The sequence below is a fragment of the Littorina saxatilis genome, linkage group LG17, assembly GCF_037325665.1.
Source record: "Littorina saxatilis isolate snail1 linkage group LG17, US_GU_Lsax_2.0, whole genome shotgun sequence".
Classification (NCBI taxonomy): domain Eukaryota; kingdom Metazoa; phylum Mollusca; class Gastropoda; order Littorinimorpha; family Littorinidae; genus Littorina; species Littorina saxatilis.
In genome coordinates, this window is record NC_090261.1 from 6,044,325 (window position 1) to 6,062,909 (window position 18,585).

At 41.7% G+C, this 18,585-nt stretch overlaps 1 protein-coding gene across 4 annotated transcripts in view; it reads left to right on the plus strand.

Annotated features, from left to right (window-relative positions):
* The first annotated feature begins 7,691 nt into the window (after nt 1-7,691).
* LOC138953759 (pleckstrin homology domain-containing family D member 1-like) overlaps nt 7,692-18,585 on the plus strand; it is a 50,946-nt gene continuing 40,052 nt past the window's right edge. Inside the window, exons 1-3 of one of the 4 annotated variants that reach the window (XM_070325659.1) lie at nt 7,692-8,599; nt 13,218-13,311; nt 17,243-17,332. In XM_070325659.1, the coding sequence (XP_070181760.1) occupies nt 8,478-8,599; nt 13,218-13,311; nt 17,243-17,332 (306 nt within the window). In that variant the 5' untranslated portion in view covers nt 7,692-8,477. The remainder of the gene's footprint in view (nt 8,600-13,217; nt 13,312-17,242; nt 17,333-18,585) is intronic. The other 3 variants (XM_070325661.1, XM_070325660.1, XM_070325658.1) reach the window with 3 other exon arrangements.

The following is an 18,585-nucleotide window of genomic DNA, read 5'->3' on the forward strand; positions in this document are numbered from 1 at the left end:
TTTTGCTTTGTGTGTTCGTTTGTATATATATGTTCCTTTGCGTGTTTTTGTGTGTGCACGTGTTTTATTTTTTTCTTTCTTTGCTTGTTTGTTGGGTTTGTTTGTTGTTGCTTGTTTTTGTGGTCATGAACTATTGTGATATTATATATTGAAGAATGCATTACTTCTGTCATTCCACGTCTTGTGTCTTTTGCGAGTTCAAGAACCGCAACTACCACTACAGAGGTCGGATGAATTCCGAAAGTGCTTCGGTATTTTGTAATAATGTTCTGCCTTGGGGCAGTTTTCTCAAGGAAATTTGTCGCGCTACCCGGCTAACAATGTTCTCACTTTTAGTCAATTTTGCGATATGGATCACAACTTGGTGCTACACAACACAGGCACGAGACAGCACTGAATAACGCTGGACAAGACCACTTTCGTCACAAAACCTAAAACAAGGGAGATCCTCAATATCGCATGGATGTCGTTGCGCATTGGCAGTCGTCAAAATGCAGAAACCTATTTCAAATCGCCGAAAACTTTGACGGTGGGGAATGAATGACGACCAGAACTGTCGAAAATGCCCGAAACTTATTCCAAATCGCTAAAAGCTCATTTCGTTAGAATTTTCGATGGTTTTTTGTTCTAAGGTGGGCGAAGGGGACCTCTAGGATCGTCGAAAACTTCCGAAAATGTCCGAAACTCTTATAGCCAATCAAGTCGCCGTAATACATTTTTGTTTGCTATGTCAAGCAAAGAGAGAGAAGACGGCTTAGGCCAAAAAAAAAAAAAAGGTGTGGTTACGGTAACATAGCCAAAAAAAATAGGGTAGGTAGGTAGGCAATCACTTTTTTTTTTTTTAAACTTTTTTTTCTAATGTGTACAAATTAAACCTACTTGACAGGGAAATAAGTGTGCGACACGGGCGCTTTCGCTTTCATTGCGTTTTTTGCACTGGGTTTTTTTTGTTTGTTTTTTTTTGACAAATGTAATAAAAAGTTATAGGATCGGCCCCTAAAAATAGGGTAGGTCGGGTTACCGTAACCACACCTTTTTTTTTTTTTTAGGCCTAAGCAAAAAGTAGACATTCTGATGGCACACACATGTATGTAACTCAGGGCCTTATTTTTGGACAAATGTTTTTCGCATGAAAAAATTTTCTGGGCAAGAAACACACGTAACAGCTTGCACAGTGATGTTGTAAGTATATATTTTAGATGTACACGATGTCGTTTTTCCCCATGCTAAAGCCTCAGCGCTGCTTTCTGTTACGTGTGAGTACTGATCGTTGTTGTTGTTGTTGTTGTTGTTGTTGTTGTTGTTGTTGTTGTTGTTGTTGTTGTTGTTGTTGTTGTTGTTGTAAATAGATATGAGATCAAAGTTCGTTTGGAGTTTCTCTTCATCATCATCATCGGAGTTAAACTTCAGCACGTGACCTGGATCAACTGGTGGAAAATCTGATATTTTTGTGGGAATGTGATGAATTCGTCGGACTTGTATGATCATTAAACTTAAGTATTTGTATTGTTTACATGTGGTTAATCCTGTAGAACACATGTAAAGCGTTATTAAACTACGATATCGTAGGACAATAGTTGAGATGATAGATTAAAAATATAAGAAGAAAAAAGAATACAACACAAAACCAAATAAATCAACCGATGAATGAAATTTGTTTAGGAAATAATGTTCCCATATGTATATTTTAACCAGAATTTGAAATGAATTTGATTTTGCATAAATAGTCCGGAGGCCAAGCAGGTCGATCGTTCAGTTCCGTCGGCTACCTCTTCGTACCAAAATGTTTTGGGTTAAATCCTTTAAGGGATTTTTTCTGATTGATATTTTGTGTGCTAGTACTTTGGGGATCATATAATAAACTTATGAGAGCTTTTAACAGTTCGTAAATTTACGACTACGAAAACGTCTTTTTACCACAGCGATTTTGGAGTGACGTCCCTTTAGTTCTTCAAAATGACGGCAAACGCATGCATTTTACATTGCGATCAAGACTCTATTTCTCGAGAATTAAAGTGTTTTACGGAGGCTAAATGGACTACCACGTTGCGATCAAGTGAGCAGTGGATTTCCTTAGACGGTGAAGAACGTGTAATCGCTGAACAAATCTTAGCGTTGGAATCTAGACCGGTAACGAGTTGCGTACACTTGCACTAGATCAAGTTCACAAACAAACGAAGGATTGCGCAAACCGAACGGCGCGTGGAAAAAGGAAAAGCTACGGGTGTTGTTTCACCAAGAAAGAGAACACAACGACAGAACGACAGCAGAGCTTCAACAACCAGGAGTGAGCATATCCTGCCTCCTCTCTGTATTTTGTGCAGAAAAAACAAAAACAAAAAATCAGCCGGGAAGTGGGTGCCAGAAAGACTAATACAGGTTAGTTGAACCATAGACCTATATTAGGTCCCTGGTTGAACGTTTTAGTTGCATTGTCATGACTCATGGGAGCATAAGAGTCAAAACTATTTGATTTATTGCTTGCTTGATTATTTACTATTTGCACCCTAATTATGTGACCAAAATATTGTTGCTTTCTACATTATGAAGCCAATTTAAAGGGGAAGTCTTGGGTCAAAAAAAATTCCAAAATGTTTGACGGTCCATGAAGCATTGTTTAATTAACAGTACAAATTCAAAGAGCATGATAGGCTGGACTATCTAATCAGCGATAAGACAGCTTTGCATTAGAGCGCTCAGTACCCACTCATCGTTGCAAGTTGTAATAAGTCGATGTTCAGATTAAAATGCAGTAGCTACTAAATGCCTGCACAGGTGCAGAGTTTCAGAAGATAAATATGTGAGCATTAATCTAGATTCAATTATTATAAAATAGTAAATTGCTTGTGTGTGTAGCGGGAGGGGTGGTGGTGGTGGTACTAATGCAATACATGTCGTGTACATTGTCGTATGGTATGATAAATGATGAGTGCTAAATTCTAAGAATCTGTTATATTACAATAAGGGTTTGTGTCAATTAACTCTTCTCTTCCCCGTTGAAACTCTTTATAATTTAATAGCATCACATTTGTTCAACAGGGAGGACCGAATGCTGACATATTCTATGAAGCTGCTGTGCGGTCCAACAGACATGACATTCTACGTGACATCCAGTATAAGCCAGATCTTCTTGCCGTGGAAGCAAAGTAAGCGTATTAATTTGTTACTCCCCCACTCGGCTGTAGCCACCATCAAAAATGTTCAGGGGGGGGGGGGGGGGGGGGGGGTTGGGGGATTATAGAAAAGGAAAATTGTCGAACATTTTCTTTGACCCAGGACAATTGCTTTTTTTAAATTTCCAGCAACACCTATGCACATACACACTCTCACACACACACACACCCATAGTGTGCACACACACACCCATAGTGTGCACACACACACACTCGCGCATGCTGACACAAATTTGTGATTTAAAAATAAAAATGAAGTTTTTTGCATTGTAATAGGGCTACTTCGGAAATGAGTTTGTTCCCAGCGTTAGGGGAGACACTGACATGGAACTATGAGCAACCAAGCAATAACTGACACACCTGACTTTCTCGCCCTTGCATGTAATAGTCTCCCCTAATATATGGAGCAAGCTCTTTTCCGGATAAGCCATATATTAACAAGTGTGCCACGGTAAATTTTAGAGCCAGGACATTTCAACCTATTGATTTCTTACAGTCAGGTCAAAATGACCTATTGTCCTCTAAAGCTGGCAGTGGCAGCAACACTGCATAGATGTACAAATATGGACTGTTTTTACTTCAGAGGTCCTAAGGGAGAGGACACTGACACCTTTTCCTTTTTTTAGTATTAAAGCATATCAAATATTTTAGGGAATTAAATATTTTATTAGAATGCACTGCCCTCTCATTTACACTGCGACGATAACCTGAAAAGGTTCCTGCGGCATATTTATCCTGATCCTAATCCTGACTAGGGTATGCTTTGGGATTTGTTGTTCAGATGAGTTTGTGTGGACCGATTGGTTTCAAAAAAGACCAAATCCCAGGCCAATCCCTGCAGAGGAGAAACAAAATAACGGAGCAAACACACATACACCCACACACGAAAATAAAATCAAGCAAAGAAAGAAAAAAGCTTGACAACTTGTATGTTTATGTTGGTGTTTGTATGTGCAGTATGGCTGGCTGTTGAAGGACGGCAGTTTGGAAGTGAGATGGATGTCTCAGCCTGCCATTCCCCCCGCTGTCACTGAATTTATCAAGTGCGGCTGTAAGACAGGATGTGCTGGAAACAAGTGCACCTGCCATCGCAATTCGCTAAAGTGCACTGAACTGTGTGCATGTGTTGGGTGTGTAAACGTGCAGTCTGTGGAGGAAGACATTGACAACCCACCAAGTGACTCTGACTCAGAGACGGACTTTGAAGGGGAGATGGACTATCACGGAGACAGTGATTCAGACTGATAATGACTCTCAGATACTGTGTGTAAATGGGGGATGGACTAGAGACCGCAATTTGGACTGATAATAACTCTCAGATACTGTGTGTAAATGGGGGATGGACTGTGACAGAGACCGTAATTTGGACTGATAATAACTTCAGATACTGCTTGTAAAGGGGGGATGGACTGTGAAAGAGACCGTGATTCGGACTGGGAATATCATCAGATACTGTGTGTGAAGGGAGATGGAATGTGAAAAAGTCAGTGATTCGGACTGGGAATAACTTCAGATACCGTGTGTGAAGGGGAGATGGACTGAAACTTGAAAGAGACCGTGATTCGGACTGGGAATAACGATGATGGACAACAACGTATGTGTTGCGTGGATCAGGCAGCCAAGAGGGATCATTGTGCGTAGATAGTACACTTTATATGGTATGTGCAGTTGCCAAGTATCAGTGTCTCCACTATTCATTGAGTGATCAAGGGAGACAATTTTTCAGTTTGGGTAAAACATTTTTTTTTTTCATTGCTTACTTAACCTAAAATCACTTACAAACCCCAATTATTAGTCTATTTATCAAGTGTCAACATATTTTAACATTTCTACCAACTTTAGTATATGTTTTTGAGTTAAAACATAAAATGTAAAAAAAAAAAAAAAATTACCCCTTTGCGTCAAAACTTAATTCACAAAAACCAAAAAATCTCTAACCCTAGATGATACCCAAAGTACTAGTACCTCAAAATGTGATGTACTGTGGGTGTTCTTTCAAAATATGACAACAAATTGCTATCTAATTTACTGTCCGACGGAATCCTTTTTCTAGGGCTTTAAAACTGGCTTGGCCTCCACACGTATACTTCAATTTTTTCTGTGTTCAAACATAATTATAGCGTGCTGTGCTAACTGAAAATGTGTGTGTGTGTGTGTGTGTGTGTGTGTGTGTGTGTGCGCGCGTGTAAACGCGTTCGTGCGCGCGTATACCAACGAATTCAGTTTGTGACTAAAGGAAGGGAAGTAACAAGGTAGGTCACGATCTCCATTGCTTCGCTGTCAGAAGTTAGTTCCCTGTAATACGCGGGACCGTTCGGCGATTTCGGTACCTGCTGTTTAATTGTGTCCATCAGTGGTGTGTCTTGTCAATTTCTCTAACAATCAAGGATTTAATTGCGAAAACAGAGACGAGGCATGTGTTTATGTATATTGTCTACCATCATTGCTAATGGACAAGTAAGCAAGGAAACAGCAGAATGCCTTATTCAACATGAATGAAGCTGCAAACACGGCACATTTGTCTTGTCACTGCAAGCCGGCAAATGAATCAAGAAAACAAATGTTATCTTTTCGAATGCAATAAAGTAATAGTAAATTGCAATGAGAATGACTGTCCTGAGCCCGCACGCGAAAACACACGCATGCACGCGTGCGCGCGCACACACACACACATACACACACTGACACACTCACGCACGCCGATTGGCCGTGTAGCAGGTTTTTTTTTTTTTTTTTTTTTTTGGGGGGGGGGGGGTGTGCATAGCGAAGTCAGTAATCACACCACTGATCCCCCTCCTTGACACACACACACACACACACACACACACACACAAACACACACCATTATAATAGGCCTGTGCTTGACTCGACAGACATGCGGCTTTTCAAGTAATGCTCACCGGCCGCAGATCGACAAAGTTGAGCTGGTCATCATAACTGACTGTGCGGACCATATCACACCACTGACCCCGCACCCCCAGTCCTTGACACACACACACAAACACACACACACACACACACACACACACACATTGTGACACACTGAGAAAAACCAGTATGACTGATGTCCCTGTGCTTGACATGAGACCGGCTTTTCAGGCCGTTGATCGACTTGAGGTGGTCATCGTCACCGAGCTGACCGCACCACACCACTGGCTGCACCACGCTACTCGCCCCCAGTTTGTACTAAGCCGTCAGCATCCTCACAGCTGATGTTTGATGATAAACTGAGAAAGCCTGTGGGTCCCTTCTGTGTCTGTCTGTCTGTGTGTTTGAAGATAAAGAGAGCCGGCAAGGTCTCGTGTGTGTCTGTGTGTGTGTGTGTTCTCGCCGCGCCACCAGTCCCGGGAAAGCCAAGAGCAGGACAATGCGATGAGCGGAGGGATTGTTGTCATACAACCAACCCCCCCCCCCCATCCCCCTCTACACCCCCACCCCCCCCCCTCCCCACGCCCGTCCCCCTCGCACTCGGCCCGCCGCCGACTGTTGATGCCGCTAGGGCTATCGTCAAGACACCGATTCGATCAACGTGTTGATCAGAAGGTGAGGGGGCGAAACTATAATAGTCGACTTGTGTGTGTGTGTGTGTGTGTATGTGTGTGTGTGTGTGTGTGTGTATGTGTGTGTGTGTGGGGGGGGGGGCAAAAGTTTTATGTGCTCATTTCAAAGTACACTGTTGTGCGATTGAACGATTTTCGATTCGAAAAACAAGGTGACTTTGCTGCACGATGCACTGTTATCACAAACAAACAAACAAACACACAGAAGGTACTCAACATGACACCGACCTGTATGTAAGTTAACCGCACAGCAAAAAGCAGTTTTCAAAAGATGTGCATATCGTATATCATAGACCCCTATTACAAAATAAAGGCACGAAAAAACTTGCAGTACGCTGTAAGTCCACAGAAACAACGTATGTAATTATCACGCTTGACAGTTCACTCGCGAACTTTTCGCGAACAAGGAATCCATGTTGTTGCCAGCAACACTGACCCTCAACCGTGATTCTTTACACGGAAGAGAAGCTTTAGTAGGGTCAGTGACCCAAAGTGCAAGTTTGGTGTTTGTCAGTCTTGATGAAGTGTTCTTGGAAGATAGGTAGAATCCATAGAGCCAGACTGACATGTGAACTGACGACCGAAAAACTGTCGGTGCACACACACACACATGCACTACATTCTCTCTGTATCTGTCTGTCTGTCTGTCTGTCTCTGTCTCTGTCTCTCTACTTAAGAATAGATTAACAAATACTTTTTAAATTGTACAATAAAGTTCAATCTCTCTCTCTCTCTCTCCGCTCTCTCTCACACACACACACACACACACAAACACAAACACACACACACACAAACACACACACACACAAACACACTCACACACACACACAAACTGAACACACACACACAACACACACACACACACACACAAACACACACACACACACAAGCTGAACACACTGACACACTCTGTTTGGCCTCAGTCTTTCAACCGCGAACAAGAGCAGCACAAAGTACACAAACTTCAGGTAGGCTACCTATCCAGATGGAACTCAGTGAGACTGATATGAATGATAGCAATCAGGACAGACAATACCAGCTCTTCCTTGTTCAGAGAGTCAGATCACTCGAACCTGACGGCTGCTCCACATTTACTGACGGCAACTCGATAGCGCCTTTTGCCTTGCTTCCTTGTTGTAAACACGAGGTGGGTCTGTTTACGTCCTAACTTTGACCTTTACTAGTCATGGCAAACCCCACTGCCGCGCGGTATGTCTGAACCATAGGCTGAGCTCCGTGGTCTAAACTTGCATATCAGACCTTTGGAAACCTAGGCTCTGAACAATATTTCAGCGATTGTAGTCGTGATCTCAGTCTTCTTTTAGTTGTGAAGTTCCTTGATGTTAAACAGACAAAATCTGTTGCTTTTCTTCTGTTTTGTAGACAGTAGTATGTAGATCAAAGACAGAAACAACAGCGGCAGTGCGTTATCCACAGTGCGTCAGTGAAAACAGACACTAGTGGCCACGCCCACCTCAGAAGGTAAAAGGGGAAGTAACTCTTATCGCCCGCTGTGGCTAGCAGTGAGGTTGACACTGCACTGAGAATAGACGGGGAAGTGTAAAGCACCTAAAAAGTGTTCGGGAATTTACGGTCCACTCATTGCCATTGTGCCACAAAGAGGACGTTGAAATGTAGCTCTTATCCGGCCCTTCATGTCTTGTTGAATACGATTGAGGACCAATGTGAGAGCGGCGAGTGTTGGCTGTGATTCGGGTTCAGTCAGTGTCGAGTTGGACTTGATATGAGCGCCATGCCTGAAATAGCAAGAAACCCGCCACCCAGAGACTGGGCATCGAGGATTCAGATCCATGGAATACTGCAGAAAAAGCCCTTCGGTCACCAGTCCAGCAAGTGGGCGAAAAGGTGAGGACTCATTTTACTCGTGGCATGGAAGAATTAGTATTTTGCGCGACAGTGTGGAGTATTAATTACTTGCTTTTTACACTACGTGCACCTAGTTGCTGGGCACTTGTCAGAGCCTCCACAGTCCATGTAAACAACAACAAACTTTCCAGTGAGGCCTACTTAAAAGATGTTCAGTCATGTTGACCACTTGAAAGACGTTTTATGTCTGCATAATTATTAGTTTGCGATTATATATACTTATGCCACTGTACATGCATGTGGTGATGTACCGTCTCCAAGCTGCATGGTTATCCCCTACCACTGTTGCAGAGGGATGGCCCTTCCCCTCATCAGTCATCAGTGTGAAGCTTGTACTTATTCGTTGGTCAGTGCATTAGTGAAACAAAGCTTGGGGGCAGTTCTAACATGAAAGTAAGGATGCAGATGTGCTCATTTTGAGCTGATTGAACATGCAATGTTCAGGTTAAACATCCACACATGCGCATGCGCACCAGCACGTACACATACACGCACATGTATATACACACAGTCACGCCCCTGCGTACACACCATCTCTCTCATAGTCATACATGTATACCCTCATTCTTATCCCCCCACCAACCCCCTTTTTTCTGTCTCCCTTCTACAATACCTCCATCTGTAACCATGCAATGCATACCTCCTTCTACAACCATACCTCCGTCTGTAACCATGCAATGCATACCTCCTTCTACAACCATACCTCCTTCCCCACCCTTCCAAGTCAAATTTCCTGGTTCCTGTTAGCAGTAGTCAGTTTATGAACTCAGCAGTATATTAAGATCACAGATATTTAAGATGCACAGGGAAGAACTACCAAAATTACACCTGGATAACACAGGGGCGCACCTGCTCTAATTTGCTTAGTTCTCTTTTTCACAGGTAGCTTTGACCCAGGTAAGCCTCCTGCCCATTGGGGAGGAGGTTGTTTGGGGGTCTTTTTTTTCACAAAGCTTCGAACACTGAGCTGTTTGTTCAAGGGTCTGGAAAAGGTTGAGACTCAACCCAGCTTAACCTCACTCAAACTAGCTGGCTGGTGTTTGAGCAGATGTGTGTATGTCTGTCTGCCTGTCTGTGTCTGGAGATACAGTTGTGTGTGTGTGTGTCTCTGTGTTGTACCAACCACTATAAGTATAACCATGTCTTTATCCAGGGTTTTGTTGTGGTTGTTGAGTACTATTAATCTCATGACCAGTCGTAGTCCATAATCAGTTCTTGTGCTAATACATTGAAGTAGCTTAAAACTTTATCTCTGGACATTATTTAAAATAATGTGGTAAGATTTTGATGTGACATTGTATCATTGACATTTTTCTATTAAAGTGGAACTCTCTTTTAAGACCTTCAAAAATGTGAGAAAAATCAGGTCTTAAAGAGGAGGGAGTCTAAAAATGTACAGAGGTTATGAACAGAAAATGTGGAAAAAAACAGGACCTAAAAGAGAGGAAGTCTTATATTGGGTCAGTGTTGTTGCCTGCAGGCCTTGGTCTTCGGTCTCTGATGCATTCCTTTCTGATTTGACGCATTGGACCTAGCCTTGTCCGGTCGATGGACCGATAGTTTTTACGTTTTGGTTGTCAACTGACCGATACATGTTCGTACAAGGCGGACAAGGTCTGCAATGAATGGAATGGGAGTTGCAATGTCGGAAAACAAACCCGATCGAAATGCTCATGTTCGCTACGAGTGAAAATGCACTCGGTGCCGAGTCCATGTTTGTCGTCATTGACACTCGAGGCTGCGTTTACGGAAATACCCGATCCAGCCGGTGTACCTATTTACCGAAAACGGCGCAAACCGCGGAAAGTTCATCAATATAATACTACGACATGGTAACTCTTATTTCTAGTCACTTACATTTGAAATTACATTTGAAATAATGTTGTAAGTCTAGCAATGTTAACTTCATATTATTAAGTTTTTGTTTAAGTTTATATTACATTTAATGTGTACTGCCAAAAATCAGCAAATGAGCGCCATACACTAATTTCTGTGAGAATCAGATGATAAAGTGTTATCATTGTTCAATGGCTTTATTGTCATTTTTGCGTAAAAAGATAGGTTTAACTCCGGACTGTAAGTTATTTTGCATTGCATACATGTATCAAAGGTATGGCGGTACCATTTGGACCTATTGCTTTTTTAAGCCAGGACATTTGGACCCATTGTTTTTTTTTAGGGAGGTCCAAATGACCTATTGTCTTTTTAGGCTGGCAACAACACTGTTGGGGGGTCTTAAAAGGGGGGTTCCACTGTACAATATCTAGGTGACATTATCCAGTTGTGTGTAGAAAGAATAAGTTTTATTGTCCTTTTTCATCCTTTGAATTGATGGCAGCTTAAGGTCCCTCTATGGCAGACTTTATTGAGTTATGCAGCTGTGTAATTATTCTCTTTGAGTCAGAGTTGCTGCATAATACACGCACAATAACAATTTTAATATATTATTAGAAAGGACAAACCATAACGGTTCAGTTTTTGTTCTGTGGTGAATGTATTCAGGCCATGAAAGTTTGCATTGAATTCTGCCATGCATTGTTCTAGGATCAGGAAGTTCATATCAATTTATAATGAAAGTATTGATTCGTTTTTAGAGAATGCATGACTAGATCCGGTCTTTCTTTCCAAAAAATTAAAATAGGTTGAGATTTTTCCTGTTTGCATGAGGACTGTTTTCTGTATTATTTATTTTATTGTGTTTTTGTTTGGTTTAGAATGATCTTTTAAGCCTTTTTCTGTCTTTTACATTAGTTTTAGTTCCAAAATTAGGGGTAGAATGTATGTGTGTGAGTGATTTCCTGGTCAGTGGAGTCTTCCTTCAAGTTCTATTCATCTAACCTAAATCCCTCGCCTCCCCTCCCCCTCTGACCCCCCCCCCCTCCTCCCCTTTGTTATACCCCAGGTTGCTTCCTCCAGGGTGCCACAGGAAACTGTTGATATAAGTTGATATAACACTTGATATGGTTAGTTTCATGGGAAGGACATACAGTGTCATACTATCCTGTTCAGACTGGGTCGGGGTCACTTTAAGGCTTTGAAGTTTGAGTTGTCTTTGTTCAATTGTATGGGTGGTTGGTATAGGTAGTGGTAGGGGGGAAGGGGAGGGGCATTGAAATAGCGGATATATAATAATTATATTCACTAGTGGGGACAAATGTACTTGTTATGAGATTTTCACACATCAAACACACACACATGCGATTTCTGGTTCAAATAAAATGGGTATGTAACATGTTTTGGGTCAAAATTTATGTAATGTGAAAAGTCAATATAAAGGTACTTCTTCAGAGAATAATTTTATGAGACTTTGATTCAGCATACAATATTACCCCCCCAAAAATGGAACCACATATATATATATATATATTCATCAATCTTGAACTGATCATTGTATAAACAAGCAGTATAGCATACATGCAAACACACATGCTCAGGTAAAGGCAAACGGTGAAACACCACTTTCTAAAACGCTGAGACGCCATTCATAGCCAGCTACTGTTACGGTCAGCTGAACAACGGCTTCTTCAATTGGCGAGCGCAATGGACCCTCACCATGTTTAGCCATAGTCCGTTATACGCGTAGGTGTGCGAGAATATGTAAGCGCAGTGCTTTAAAGATGCCCATGTGGGAATGTGTAAGTGGGCGTAGTCGAATGTCCATGTGGGAATGTGTAAGTGGAGCATATAAGAATGCCCATGTGTGAATGTGTAAGTGGAGCGTATAAGAATGTGTAAGTGGAGCGTGGTCGAATGTGTGAATGGGTAAGTTGAGCGTATAAGAATGTCCATGTGTGCGATGTGTAAGTGAGACATGATCGATATGAATGTGTTCATGACTGAATGCGTAAGCACAATGCAAGGAATGGCCAGAAAGGTATGTGGGAGGTGTGTTTATAACCTGCCCTGTTATATAGTGCTACATGTGTTCACGCGAACAGATTTTTTTCAGATTATCGCTTCTACATTTTATTGCATTATGTCTTATGTAAAAACAATGTCCTGTTTGTATTATTGTTATGTACCACGCCTAAATTTCTCTATGAGATAATAAAGTATTCTTATTCTTATTCGTTCTTAAACATGTCAATGGAAATCTACGGTGGGAGTACTAAAACTGCTTGTTTTTGACTTTCAAGGCACGCTCCTTCCAAAGTAAACAGTTCGGCTCAACGTCTTGGATCTGGCCAGGCTTTTACATAGCATGGGATAAGACGATCCCTCCACTTGGTCACATACCAAAAATTAATAGCTTGGGTGTTGTCTGTGCACAGTGGGAAGTTTTTGGTGCATAAGTTTTGTAATACTAATAGCCACAATTTTCAGTTTTTTTCCAGAAATTAATTTATATAAAAAAATTCAACACACTACAGTAAGCAGCCAGGGTGTTCATTTTTGGTACGTATACATGTTTTGTCCCATCTAAAACCCTCACCAGATCTGCGATGGTGAGCCGAACTTTTTTCATGAGAAGGCGTGTGCCGCTCTGTGTCAATGTGGTACTTTTCACATGACACATACTGCATAGGTGTGCATAGGTATAGAAATTATAGAAATAAAAGAACAGTGTGTTAATTTTGCTTTTCTGCTTTCTGTTTAGATTTTTCCTGGTGAAAGATGGCTTTCTGATGTACTATGCTGAGAATGAGAAAAAGGAGTATGAAAAGCGAGAATTCTTCAACATTCACCCAAAGGTAATTGTATTCATACATGTGAAATTTGATTTTTTAGTGCATTCATTTGGGTATGTGTTGTCATGCATGTCATCAAATCAGTTACAGTAGTGTGACATTCGCGTCATTCTGATCGCAGCAGTATCTGCACTGTTTTATTTATTACCCCACATGAAAAGCTTTGGAAATGTTTGTAAACAATCTTAGCCATGTGATACTTGTACATTGAATCATACACCAGTGTTTTCATACAGAAAACTTGTATCTCGTGTCCCTCTCACATTTTATTTTATGCATTTTCAGTGTATTTCACACTATTACCAATTCAGAATTTCTTAAATACATGTATGTCCAACTTAGTGTCTAATCTGAAGAAAATGATATCCATCATGAGCTGTGTTGTTACCAATGACTCCGCTCGCAATGTGTCAACTTGCCATAAACGATGTTGAGCTGTGCAGTTTGATGATAAAAGGTGTGGATAATTTGTGTCCATTAAATCAGTGAAGCATGATCCAGTAAACTCTTCGTGTTTATAGATCCACTTCACTGACTTCAACTGTGTTGTTAACTGTCTAGAGCGTTGTTGTAAGGGCATTGGGAAAGGGGACTGCTTGATATGATTGGGATATGGTTTGTTCAGAAATTGAAAGAATTTTAGTTGTGAATGCCTCTGCTTTCACCTGCAAACTGCAGTTTCACCTAGCTGGGATGAATTGCACAAGAAAGAAAAAATGCCTTGTAAGTGATCTAGCTTACCCTTGAACCTGTTCCTTTAAATGTTAGTGCCCGTAACCTTTGCCGTCCTAGGTTCTCCTTAGAGGCTGAGTTCTGCTGAAGTGCATTTTCAGCTCGATAAAATCTCCTTATAGTGTACAGCAGTCCCTCTCATGAACGGACACCCTTGGGCCATAGCAAAACTGTCCGTACATTGCAGGTGTCCGGTCATGGGAGGGGTGACCACACCACCCCCTCCCCCATACACTCACACAGAGACACACAAACAACAGGATTGAGTCTATGCTAATCACTTCTTGTGGCTACTAAACAATAAACTCCTAATACTTCTTTAAACGTTCTGTAAAAATGATTTGTATGAAAAGTGTTGAAAAGAAGAGATAAAATAAATCCTCAAGGCAGTGAACACACTCACCATGCACTGACATACAAAGCAGCCACACAAACACAGCACAGAGGAGCGTGTGCAGATGCTTTGCAAGAATAAGCTTGAAACCCAGTTTGAATAAATAGCAGCAGATAGAGCTGCATGTCATAATCATGTAATTTATTTTCATCTTGTGGCATGGCAGTGACTTTTCACTCTTCAGTCGGAAATACACTGTACATAACACAGCTCCCACTCTCCCTCACTAATGCCTACCCCAAGCCGTGACAACTGATGCTTGGAAATTGTGTGGAAGAGTACACCTCTCTATTTCTCTCCAATGCTCTTCCTGCTGACATGCAGTGACACCGGACACCCCACAGAGTAGTTTAGCCAGCTACCCCTCCACCCCCCACCCCCACCCCCCCTTTCTCTCTCACTCCCTCCAGCCATGTACTGTTTGGGGCTGTGGCCAGAGAGGTCAGCTCCAACTGTTCACTCAGAGCAAAACCAGTTGACTGTGTCGTAACTTTTGACAAAGCAAGACAACTGAAGGGTTCACAGATTAGGCAACCGACTCACTGGTCAAGGCTGAGGGGAAACAAGAGTATCTTGTCAATGAAAGAGGTTACACACAGACACACGATGCTGAGAACTGTGGCCGGTTTTTCACTCTCTTTCGCTCAGGACCTTCATCGACTGTGGTTTCTGTTGTTTACGTCCAACAGACAAGAATAAAGAGCACAGTGCAGTTTCATGTTGGCATCTTCGCATGTACTCCACTCCTGACCAAAACTACCCCCCCTCCTGATGGGTACAGGTGCACTCAAGTTACCAGTGACTGTCGTCACGCCATTGCGGCTGTGATCTTTGTACCAAGAGCCGGACTACTCTGTTATCGATTTTGTTGTGGTGAAAATTTGACGATGGTCTGTCCGTACATTGGAGGTATGACCTGCTGTTGGGACCGAAAATGAGTGTCCGCGTCCACGTTTTGCAGGTGTCCGTTTAAGGGGGGGCAAATATAGAAGGAAAACACTCCGTGCCGAGCAAATGTGTCCGTACATGTCAGGTGTCCGCTCACGCCGGGGGCCGTACATTGCAGGGACTGCTGTAGAGATCTTCGTTTGACAACATGTACTGTGAAAAGTCTTCACATGTTGTCCGAGGTTTCTGCTTCCTGGTGGAACACTCAAACAAACTGTCAATACCTCACCTGTGTTGAAATTACCACAGTATTTTCATGTGTCACAAGTACCTGTTTTTCTTGAAGAAAAAAAATCAAGTATGCCCTTCAGACACTAAGTGATATATATCATTTGTGTGTTTTCACCAGTATTGCTCAAAACCTCTATAGTATACATTTGCCCCCATTTCACTTTTAAGACCTTCTTTTCTCAAAAATGTGGAGGTCTAAAAAGGGGTGTTCGGCACTTCCACTGTGTGCTTGTCATGTTTCTGTGTAGTTCGTAGAATGATAGGAATGTGTTTTTAATATATACAGCGGCAGTTGTATTTGTGAACAGTGTCCCATGACTACTGATGATGATTCACCCACGATAGTTTAAGATTTAATAGGTACTTAACAGGTCTTGAAAGTGACCTTGCATATTGATCTTTTCCTTATAAGTGCCATTGATACTCATCCAGATGAAGAAACGGAAAGACTGTGTGCTTGAATCTCCCTGAAAAATGACAACTGTGCTACTGAGGTTTTTATTGTATTTTTTTTCTGGATAAAGGCCTTCTTATACTGTCTAAATATTTGTTGGATTTGATTTTTGTAACACCGTGTTTCACTGCTACTTGGGACCAGTCAAAGCCAAACTGATGACTTGGCCATTTTTCCAACACGAACACAGATCGCTGCATGAGTGCCATATTATATGTGTGACCAATCTCTGGTATGACTACTTCATCAACTTTGACCTTTACAGACTTGTGAAAAAAGTTACCCCGGATGTGCTGGAGAGGTCACTGAAAGTTAAGCACCAAGTATGTACAGTGTATCGTGGTACAAACTCTGGATAAAGCTGTGCATGAAACTGTAACAGTGTCAATTTAATACCATTCCGTTTCATTTACCACTAACAGACCCCCCGCGGGTTAGGGGAAAGAATTTACCCGATGCTCCCCAGCATGTCGTAAGAGGCGACTAACGGATTCTGTTTCTTCTTTTACCCTTGTTAAGTGTTTCTTGTATAGAATATAGTCAATGTTTGTAAAGATTTTAGTCAAGCAGTATGTAAGAAATGTAAAGTCCTTTGTACTGGAAACTTCAAGCGCTTAGAACTGTACCCACGGAATACGCGCTATATAAGCTTCATATTGATTGATTGATTGAACTTGCATTCTCCCACGTTGCAAGCCCCTGGAGCAATTTTTTGATTAGTGCTTTTGTGAACAAGAAACAATTAACAAGTGGCTCTATCCCATCCCCCCCCCCCCTTTCCCCGTCGCGATATAACCTTGAACGGTTAAAAACGACGTTAAACACCAAATAAAGAAAGAAACCACTAACAGTTGCATTTTTCATTTGAAAAAATATTCTGTTTTCTGTTACTTTCATTGCCACCCAGGGTACCGGTAGCAACGTCCTTACTCTTATTTTTCCTTCATCTCTTGTTCTTCTTCGCAGATCGAACTTCAGAAGTCAATTTCAAGAGTGTCCTATGATTTTATTAAAAATAGGTGTATGACATGTATGAGCTGTTGCTATACTCAAACCATTAAAGACATGCTATGTTTCTTTTTTTGTGTACGATGTTTATGATACCCACTTGTTTGATACCCACTTGTTACAGAAAATGAATTGAAACGATATGTTGCATTATTTGACACCACCAGGGAGTGATACCGCTGGGAGAGTGCCGGATACAGGCGGTGCAGGAGGCGGGACATCCCTTCTGTGTACAGATCGACAGTCATGAGATCGACGTGAGTAGTCATTGTTGGGATTGCAGTGTGTGTTTGTCTGTGTGTTCGTGTGTGTGTGTTTGTCTGTGTGTTCGTGTGGGTGTTTGTCTGTGTGTTCGTGTGGGTGTTTGTCTGTGTGTTCGTGTGTGTGTGTTTGTCTGTGTGTTCGTGTGAGTGTTTGTCTGTGTGTTCGTGTGGGTGTTTGTCTGTGTGTTCGTGTGGGTGTTTGTCTGTGTGTTCGTGCTTGTGAGGGTCATTGTTAGGATTGCAGTGTGTGTATGTTTGTCTGTGTGTTCGTGTGTGTGTTCGTGCGTGTGAGGGAGATAGTTTGGGGAGAGAGAGAGTGTGTGTGTGTGTGTGTGTGAGAGAGAGAGAGTTTGGGTAGAGAGAGAGAATGTGAGTGAGAGAGAGAGACAGAGAGAGAGAGATTTTAAATGTTTGTTTTGGTGGACAGCACTAGGAGAGTACGCACTGTAACAGTAGAGGCAGTGCTGACAATAGACAAGGCATCGTTTTACGGTTTCCGTTACTGTTTATGTTGGACTTAACACTTACCCAATTATAGCTGTCTCCCCCAGCGGAATGCGTCCGTCTTCCATTCCCGAAACTGTTTGCTCAACTCCTCAACCCCTCTAAGTCCCCACAACCAACCTGATTTGAACGGTTTGCCTTCATGGGCTTGATTAACACTCGGGGCATGAAGTGTTGGTAATGAAAGGTGGCAGAATTAACTACCACCGCAAAATGAAGGAAGTTGTGTGCAAATTAGATGAACCCTAATTAGGACCTGATTGAGGAGAATTAGTCATCCTGAGTTCCTGCTTTGAGGTCGTTAGATTAAATCCAAAACAAAGAGACTGCCAACGTTCCAAAATTCAGAATAAAAAAAACAAGAAAGGGTTTGTTTTGTCAATAACAAATTATTGTTTTGTCAATAACAAATTATTGTTTTGTCAATAACAAATTATAAATTATTGTTTTGTCAATAACAAATTATTGTTTTGTCAATAACTAATAAAGGTCGTTAGATTAATTTTATTCTTGGGTCACTTTCAAAACAGCCACGACGAACGCAGTCCAATGTCCAATTTTAACTTTTGTCGAAGAAAGCATTGTTCTTGTTTTTTTGGTGCAACTTCGCAGTGAGTCAGATACCTGATTGTGGGGAGACTATCTTGTTCTCTCAGCTTTCCAGTAACTTCTCGCACAAATGCTCTGAAACCAACACTGGCGATGTTATGTACAGGGTGGGCCATAAAAAGTGTCCACATTTA